Genomic DNA, 9,574 nt, shown 5'->3' with positions numbered 1-9,574 from the left:
GGGCTCGGGCAATCCACTCACCTCAGCCTCCCAAAGGCGCGGGATTACAGGCTGAGCCACCGAGCCTGGCTTGACTATATTTTTAAACATTCTTTATCAACATTAGTGATGAATTTGTGTTAGTTTTATTGAAACAAGAATTAACTTCTGTACCTCATTTCTTTTGAATTGAGTCGGAATTGTGATATAAAATAGGGACCCATTTTTCAGTCCTTCACTGATCTGATAGTTTCGGAATACCTACCTGCAGGAGTGGTTCCAAGTTTTGTAAGTCCTATGTATAATTTTGAGAGAGGAGAGCCTTCTTTCAGAATAAGATGAATATATTTTTAGGTAGAGGGCCTTGGAAGGGGCAGTGTATGCAAGGTGCCTGATCCTGGAGCCAGGCTTAATCTACCTTCCCCCCTCACCTGCTAATATTCTAACAAAACCAGCCTGATGTTGGAAGCTGAAATGAATGAGGACATCTCTCTGCAAATCAGATTTTCTTCTTGTTCTATATAGATTTGCCTTAGGGAGTAAAAATGCAGTATTATTATTAAAGCAAACAAAAATCAAATCAACCTAAGTCAGTGTTAAGTGTGTTCCAAATGATTCAATATAATATACTTTTTTTTTTTGAGTCGAGGTCTCACTCTATCATGCAGTGGCATGATCACGGTTTACTTCAACCTCCTGGGCTCAGGCGATCCTTCTGTCTCAACCTTCTGAGTAGCTGGGACTTCAGGCGCACACCACCGTGCATGGCTAATTTTATGATTTTTTGTAAAGATGAGGTCTCGCTATGTTGCCTAGACTGGTCTCGAACTCTTGGGGACAAGCAGTTCTTCAGTCTCAACCTCCCAAAGTGCTGGGGTTACAGGTATGAGCCACCGCACCTGGCCTATAATATACTTTACTAAGCCAGGATAATTCTACACTGCTTTTAGATCACTTTTTACCTGGTAATACTCAGTTTGAGCCGCTCTAGTTTGAAATGTGTTCTATCATTTCTGAAAGGAAGGTTTATTATTTGATTTTTTTCTTCTGAGGCCAGGGAACCGTGAAGCAGAGTCAGTTATCCAGAGAACTGAAAGAGGCCTAGAGCATGGGCCTGACAAAAGGAGCTAGTCCCCTCCCTGCCCCCCAAAAAGGAATTAATCCCCAAGGTGAGCAATTGGAAATATCTAAGGAGCAAAAGTTACCAAAGAGATTTCGTGAGGAAGGTTGTGATTTCAATTTGGAGTGCGCTTACCAAGTCGTCTGCTGGGGAGTTAAGTTTCTTTCTGCCTTTGTGATTATTCAGGCCTTACTGCTCAATGGATCCTTACCTGAAGATGAACAGGAGAGGCCCTTGGCCTTATGTGAACCAGGAGTCAATCCTGAAGAACAACTGGTGAGCTCCGTCTTTTGTGACTGGCCACTAAATCGGGTGTCTGTGTTTGACCTTTTTTTAGCATTTAACACTGCTGTTCATGACTTCTTGAAATGCTTTCTTGCTTGACTCCAGTTCTCCTGGTTTTCCTCCTGCATTTTTGACTACTGTTTCCTTATTTCTTCATTCATTTCTTGATTAATCAGCAAATGTTTATTTATTGAGTGCGGACTGTATGCCAGGCACCGTTTCAAGGTCTGGAGATACGGTGGTAGGAACAAAACAGACCTAAGACCCTACCCTCCTGGAGTTTTAAATTTCAGCCCCCCTTGAAGTTTCTCTTTTTCTGCCTTTGCCTTGGATGTTGGCGCTCCTCAGCGTTCCACGCTGGGCCCTCGTCTGTCCTATACCCGCCTGGGAGTATTATCTGCCTCCACGTCTTCACCCACTTCCCACCTGCTCCTCATGTATTGATTTCTAGCTCAGCTCTCTCTAGGGAGTTCTAGGTCTGTATATACAGGGTGCAACTGCCTGCTGATCATCTCCACTTGTAAGTCCCATAAGCAGCTCATCAAGTTCAATGAGTCCTAATAAGTAAGCAGTTTTTCCATCCTCTACCAGCCACCAAAATCACTTGTCTTTTTAGATCCCTGTTCTGGATACCCAAATGTCTCAAACAGAAATCTAGATATCATCCTTGAGGCCTTTCTGACACTTCCCTCTGCATCCAACCAGTCACCAAGTTTTCTCAGTTTACGTGTCTAATACCTTTGTCGAGTTTTTTTCCATTCTCACAGCCACTTCACTCAGGTCCTCATCCAGTGTTCCAGCCAGACTGGTTTTCCTGATTTCCTTCCTGTCCAACTCTAATCCATTTTCTATATAATGGCAAGAACAATTTCCCTTAAATATAAAGCGTATCATGTCATCCTTTTGCTTACAGCTTTTCATCAGTTCCCCATTGCCCTCACGGCCCTTTGTGATGTGGCCCCTACCTTCCTCTCTAGCTTCATCCCTTGCCATTTCTTCTTCCTTTTCCTCCTGCCCTGCACCCAACCCACACATACTTATTCTAACCTTTATCCAAATACATCTACTTTCTGCACCCTGGGCTTTCTGCTTCCATCAGAGGGCAGGAACTGTTTTCTCTTCTTGTTTGTATCCACAGTACAGAGTTCGCATCTAGTAGATGCTCAATAAATTTTGTTGGATGGGTGGCCTCTGAACTTCACAGCATGGGTTCATATCTCCTTTTTTCTTATATTCAGATTATAATCCAAAGTCGTCTGGATCAGAGTATGGAGGAAAATCAGGACCTAAAGGTATGTCAAGACATACATGTCACCTTTTGAAAAAAAATTATGGGAATGTTGCACACCAACTTCAGGAAGGAAAGAGATTTCACAATTGGAATGTTATTTGTATTGTGTCTTTACTTGAAAGAGAGACATAAATCCCAAATATGTCAAAAATGTGGTGGTGTTACTGGGTGTACCTTTCTGTATGTTTGAAGTATTTTGAATATTATTTCTTTTTCAATTAAAAAAATGGATCTAATATCAGTGTGTGGGGGTTTTTAAAAATAAATACTAAGGATTTTTTTTTAGGTCAGTGTTTTTTAGCTTTTTTTAAGCCATAAGTATATGACTAAAGCCATTAACTCTCTCCCTAGAAATATGCATGTATTTATGCATACATACTCACAGACCTAAATTTTTAATAGAGCAACTTTTGAGCCCATCTATGGAGTCCTAAGTTAAGAATCCCCATTTTAGACATGTTAATTGCAAACTCTTAATGTGACACAATAGGAAGAGAAGAGATCAGGATCTGTGTTATAAGTGTTCTCCTTCTAAATCTATTTCCTAGAGACAATTATATACATATATATTATCAATTATAAGGAGAGGTTAGTTACTCAGTATTTCGCTATTAGGCTAAATATGTTTGTGTTTGGTCCACAAAGAACAATAATACCCTTTTAGAGAATCAGAAGCACTCCATCCCTTTGCTGAACATTAAGAACTGAGATAATTATTTAATAACATTAGGGTTAGGCATATTTAGATATGATCATATATTCAGTGAGAGAGATTTAGATTGTTGCGGTTAAGTTTTCCTGTTGGTAAAGACTGTGAAATATAGAAATGAGAGGTTATGGGAATTGTGGGGTATCTTCTTTCTTGGCAAGACTCTTTCTACCCTGTTGGTTGAGCCTGGGTGCCACAGAGAGGAATGGAATGGGTTCTGTTCTTGTTTCTGCGGATCAGCCTTCACTGCTTACTGGACCAGATGTGCTTTCTGCCTGTGTAGAGGGTTAATTTTTTGTGGACTGATCAACTGGGTTTTGTCCTCTTGCTGACAGGATGAGGTAATGGTTTCTGAAGCAACCCAGATGCCACCATCTGATCTAACTATATTTGGTTTGCAGAAGGAGCTGCTAAAATGTAAACAAGAAGCCAGAAACTTACAGGGGATAAAGGTAAAAAGGAAGACATTTGATTCTTTAAATAAAGTCTCTACAAGGTAAAGTAGTCTGTTGATTAGTGGTGAGAGTTGGGTACTAGGAGCATAGTTAGGATTTTCTGGGGGCCTTTAGTAGGCTCTGTGCTATTGGTAAAGAAAGGGTTTTGTAGGAAGGAAGCGAGACATGTTGAGGAATATACCTTTGTTTTGTTGAGCCTTATTTCTAGTAGTTATGGCTCATGGTGCACTTCCATCTATGCCACCTTGAGTATCTCTATATGTAAAATAGTCCCCTTCAGCTGGAAAGAATGTCATTTTATTTATTTATTTATTTTTTTGGAGTTGAAGTCTCATTGTGTCGCCCAGACTGGAGTACAGTGGCACGCTTCCAGCCACCACAGCCTCGACCTGCTGGGCTCCAGCGATCCTTCCACCTCAGTCTTCCGAGTAGCCGGAGTTACAGGCACGCGCTACCACGTCCGGCTTATTTTTGATTTATTGTAGAGATGAGGTCTCGTCAAGTTGCCTGGGCGGGTCTCGAACCTGTGGGTTCAGGCAGTCCACTCATCTCGGCCTCCCAAAGCACGGGATTACAGGCTGAGCCACCGAGCCCGGCCAAGAATGTCCTTTTAAAAAATTGTAATTTACTTAGTTTTTGGATAGTTAGTAACATTCACATCATTTAAAGTTATGAAAGGATAAACCATGAAGAGTCTGCCTGTCAGCCCTGTCCCCCCAGTCACCTGGTTCTCTCTCGGAGGCATCTTGTCTGTTACCATCACATATGTGTGTATTATCATTTCCCCCCACATTTTTACTCAACAGTAGTATACTGCAAATACAGCTTGACACCTTGCTTTTTTCACTTAGCGGTGTACCTTGGATATCATTCTATTTTAGTACATAAAGACATTCCTAGGTCCTTTTTTTTCTTTTTGAGTTGGAGTCGCACTCTGTCACCCAGGCTGGAGTGCAGAGGCATGGTCACAGCCACCGCAGCCTTGACCTGTGCTCAGGCAATCCTTCAGCCCCAGCCTTCCAAGTAGCCGGAACTACAGGAGCACGCTACAACACCCGGCTATCTAGGTCTTTTTTTAATGACTGCATAGTATTCCTACATATGTATACTGATTAAATAAATTACTATATATGTGATCATTTATTTAACCGGGCTCCTATTGGTGGTATTTTGAGTTATTTCCAATCTTTTGCTAATACAAACAGCGATCTAACTAACAGCCTTGAATTTATGTTATTTACCTCAAGTGGGAGCATGTCTGCTAAATAAATACCTAAAAGTAGATTTTTTAAGCTGCAGCTTTCTCCCTCTTCCTTGTATGTCTTTTCAGGGCTAGACTAGAATCATTTAGCAGCATTTGCCAAAGAATATTCTGCAGCCTTAGTACTTTTAAAGTACTTGAAAAACAGATGTGTTCCGGGGTAAAATAAGTTTGAGAAATGCCCCACAGGTATGAAACTTCACAGTGAATAATAATAACATATTAAAGGATCTGTGAAGGTCTGTCCTAAAGAGATTGACTTGAAAGTGGTTTAGAATTATTTACCACAGAAGCGTCTTTTCTCCCACATAACTTATTAGCATCCCATGGAGCACACTTTGGGAAATATTCCTCCAGGCTACTGATGCCAAGGAGTTAGGCTGCCCTTGCCATGTACTGCTATGGCAGACAGTATCATTAAGAATGGGCTCCCACATTCCTCAGAGCCTGCACCATTTCTTTGCAGTTTGTAAAAAGAGAAATCAGGAAATATATTATTAGAAGCCAGCCCTAGTCCATTAGTTCCATTTGAAGTCACCTTGGTTGATGGTATGTTATAGCTGACCCTTACGAGTAAGTATATCCAGCCCTCATTTTCTTATGTATGGTAGAACCCAAGAGAGTTCAAGCTGAGGGAAAGAATGCCTAAAGCTGTTAAAATCTTAAGAAACTGGGGACAGGAGCCATGAGTCCAAGTTCTGAGGGAAATATAATCTCAACCTGGTCTGGACTAGGCATTGAAAGCCAATGGAAGCAAGACAGCAACAAGGCTCTGGAAGCCAGAGTGGGAGTGATTCCAGGGATTCTTTTCTTACCTTTCCATTCCTTTTCTTTTCTTTTTGGGGTCTCACTCTGTTGCCCAGGCTGGAGTACAGTGGCATGATCACAATGATCATGGCTCACAGCAGTCTCAACTTCCTGGGCTTGGGTGATCCTGTCACTTCAGCATCTTGAATAGCTGGGACTGTAGTTGCATGCCTCCTCGCCTGGCTTATTATTTTGATTTTTTGTAGAGACAAGGTTTTGCTATGTTTCCCAGGCTGGTCTCAAACTCCTGGGCTCAAGCAATCTAATCTGCCTGTCTCTGCCTCCTAAAATGCTAGGATTACAGGTGTGAGCCACCATGCCCAGCCAATTCCAGGGATTCTTTATGAACGAAATTGTGGTTCTACAATCTGATTATTTCACTAAAGACATGGAGAGCAGCATGTATTTTTACCATAATCATCACCTTTCTGTGCTGTATACTGTAACCTACAGGAATAGGGTCCATCTCTCTAGGAAATAGGAACTGGGCAGAGAGATGAGAAAGCCAGGATGAGAGAAAGCTGAGTGCATTGTCCAAGCTCAGTATCACAAAATTCGTAAATGGACTTATAATTTGAATCTGGGTCTGTCTGATCCTGGAAGCCACTCATTCTCTCTAGGATACCATGCTGTCAGGGTTGAAATACAGGGTAGAGGTGAGTAGCAAGTAGAACAAAAAAAAGTTTTCAGTTAGCTTGGTAGGACAATGGATAGGATTTTCCTTTAGATGCTGGTGTCCTAGAGAGGGACAGAAACACCCCTGCTCAGCAACTTACAAGTCATTTTCCGGTTTGCCATAACTAATGCTGGATACACAGTAAAAGGTTTAGTAACTTTTAGTAATAAGTGGCTGATTGATTAATTGAGACCACATAATTAGGATGCCTTTTCCCCCCAGGATGCCTTGCAGCAGAGATTGACTCAGCAGGACACATCTGTCCTTCAGCTCAAACAAGAACTACTGAGGGCAAATATGGACAAAGACGAGCTGATCAACCAGAATGTGAGTGAAATGAATGAACCCTGACCTCACTGACAGAATAGGACACCCTGGCCCCATTAGCAGAACAGGATACTACATGAAGTGCTGTTAGACCTGCCATCCTCATCTCCTACCTTGCTTCTGGGACACCTGCCCTAAGTGTCTGCGATTATTTTTATTCCCCATTAAACTCACCTCTATTCCTAGTGAAAGCCGCACACCACGCTGGGCAGGGAAGTCCTTGAGCTCTTCTTCAACTTTGAGGACACTGAGGCGAAATTGTGGTTCTACAATCTGATTATTTCACTAAAGACATGGAGAGCAGCATGTATTTTTGCCATAATCATCACCTTTCTGTGCTGTATACTGTAACAGCCAACATTAAGTAGCTGATTTCCTTGAGGGTTCGCGGACAATACCTTCATGCCAGTGAATTCTTTCTTATCCTTGCAGGTGGATCTGCAGAGGAAGCTAGATGAGAGGAACCGGCTCTTGGGAGAATATAAAGTAAGAATGAATATGGGAAATGACTTTTACCTGACCTTTTATGAACAGCCCATTGTTGTTGTTGCTCAAAGAGCACTTAAGTATTCTGTCCTCATCTTGCTTTCTGGAAGAAAGTCTCTCTGTGTTCCTTGATTCACTAGCCCTCAACAACAGACAGCACAGTTAGGAGGAGTGCAGAGCTAGGGGTCTGGAAACTTCAGTTCTAGTCTCACCTTTATCTTTAAGTAGCATGGATGGCTCACAGTGGTCCTCCTCCAAATGGTAGTTCTCTTTCTCTTTACCCTTCCATGAATACTTTGCACTGTGTAAGACTGTTGTGGGGTGTAAAGCCTTCCTGGTGTATCTTGAGGAAAGGACTGTTGCCCTGAGGCTCTGCTTTACTCCAGTGGAAATTGCCTTGCAGAGGGCAAGCTTTACCGTGTCCTTGGTTTTGCCCCACCTCTGAAAGCTCTGTCTCTCTTGCAGAAAGAGCTAGGGCAGAAGGATCGCCTCCTTCAGCAGCACCAGGCCAAGTTAGAAGAAGCACTCCGGAAACTCTCCGATGCCAGTTACCACCAGGTCAGAACATACTCAGCTGCTGACTTTCCTGCACCTTTGGCCTGAAGAAATTCTTTTCTGATTCAGTCTCTGCTTTGCAGGTGGATCTGGAGTGGGAGCTAGAACACAAAGATGTCCTTCTGGCTCACTGCATGAAAAGAGAGGCAGATGAGGTAACCAGAAACTCAGGTTCCCCCTCCCACATGTGTGAGGGAAACAGATTTTGTTTCAGCCCCAGAGCCGAACGAAGGCCAGAGGCTCATTTGTTGGAGGCTCTGGGGTGAGAGAGTTAGGAGTGCAGGTTCCGGGATTAGAAAATCTGGTTTCAGGTTCCACCTTTAATACTTGTACATTGTGTTGTTTTACATTGCTTAACTTCTGAGTCTTAGAAATAAGGCTACCTGGGAAATGGATATAATAACGATTCAGTCTGTCATTATGAAGAATATTTAAGATAATCCACATAAGTAACTAAACACACTCCCGTTGATCCACCTGGCAGAGTCAGGCTAAAAAAATTAGCTGTTATGTTTTTTTATTGGCCGGGCGTGGTGACTTAAGCCTGTAATCCCAGCTCTTTGGGAAGCCTAGGTGAGAGGATTGCCTAAGCTCAGGGGTTTGAGACCAGCCTGAGCAACTTGGTGAGACCTTTTCTCTACAATAAATCAAAAACTAAGCTGGGCATAGTGGCACGCGCCTGTAATTCCAGCTACTTGGAAGGCTGAGGAGGAAGTTCGCCTGAGCTCAGCAAGTCGAGGCTGCGGTGGCCATGAATATGCCACTGCACTACAGCCTGGGGGACAGAGTGAGACTCCTACTCAAAAAAAAAAGGGCAACCCCTTCAAGTTCCCTCCTGCTGTCGGAGCTTTTCTGTCCTCTCAATAAATCTTGCTTTAAAAAAAAACTATATATATATAAAATCAATAAAAAGCAAAAAGCAGATGGGGCTGGAGCAGCATTCTATGACCCTCCAGTGCCACGGCAGAGCCTAGGTTTGAGGGCTCCAGGCTGAGGTGGTCATTTCTTTCCATATTCAGCAGTGCCTACTAAGCGTCAAGTGCTGGGGATATAGTAGTGAGCAAAGGGGAAAAAAAATCTGTGATGAGGGATATATTTTAAGAGTACCGTTAAGCAAATAATTATATACTCTGTCAGGAAGTGATAATTTAAAGAAGAAAAGTAAAACAGGGTTTAGAATTCTCTCTTTAACAAGCAGAGTTTCTTTGTGCTACTATAGGTAACCAACTACAGCAGTCACAACTCTCAAAGCAATGGCTTTCTTCTTCCAGCAGTGGGAAAAGGAGCTGCTTCCATCATGCACAGAGGGGTAGGTGCCTGGATTTGAGTACAGAGCTGCCACGTCTTGCTGAAGCCAGAAAAGTGCCAAAGCTATTCCCTGTGGACTGGGTCTTTTATATTCCAGTTCCCTAATTATTGTATCTGTGGGGTGTGTGAACATGTGAGATACTTTGTTTTTTTTTTGTTTTTTTTTGTTTTGACTTGGAGTCTCACTCTGGCGCCCAGACTGGAGTGCAGTGGCCGCTCCTGGCCACTGTAGCCTCGACCCGCTGAGCTCCGGCGATCCTTCCGCCTCAGCCTTCCAAGTAGCTGGAACTCCAGGTACGCGCTACCATGCCCGGC

At 42.8% G+C, this 9,574-nt stretch overlaps 1 protein-coding gene across 2 annotated transcripts in view; it reads left to right on the top strand.

Moving 5' to 3' along the window:
• The window catches only part of DIXDC1 (DIX domain containing 1), an 89,402-nt gene that overhangs the window by 54,777 nt on the left and 25,051 nt on the right, over nucleotides 1-9,574 (top strand). For both annotated transcript variants that reach the window (XM_008065584.2, XM_008065585.1), the window contains 8 exons: nucleotides 1,286-1,375; nucleotides 2,623-2,676; nucleotides 3,786-3,836; nucleotides 6,806-6,910; nucleotides 7,343-7,396; nucleotides 7,862-7,954; nucleotides 8,035-8,106; nucleotides 9,171-9,260. In XM_008065584.2, coding sequence (XP_008063775.1) covers nucleotides 1,286-1,375; nucleotides 2,623-2,676; nucleotides 3,786-3,836; nucleotides 6,806-6,910; nucleotides 7,343-7,396; nucleotides 7,862-7,954; nucleotides 8,035-8,106; nucleotides 9,171-9,260 — 609 coding nt within the window. The remainder of the gene's footprint in view (nucleotides 1-1,285; nucleotides 1,376-2,622; nucleotides 2,677-3,785; nucleotides 3,837-6,805; nucleotides 6,911-7,342; nucleotides 7,397-7,861; nucleotides 7,955-8,034; nucleotides 8,107-9,170; nucleotides 9,261-9,574) is intronic.

Source organism: Carlito syrichta, unplaced genomic scaffold (assembly GCF_000164805.1).
Source record: "Carlito syrichta isolate Samal-C Ts95f unplaced genomic scaffold, Tarsius_syrichta-2.0.1 Scaffold308670, whole genome shotgun sequence".
NCBI lineage: Eukaryota > Metazoa > Chordata > Mammalia > Primates > Tarsiidae > Carlito > Carlito syrichta.
The sequence above is the reverse complement of the archived record's forward strand: the minus strand, read 5'-3'. Positions and strand labels throughout refer to the sequence as shown.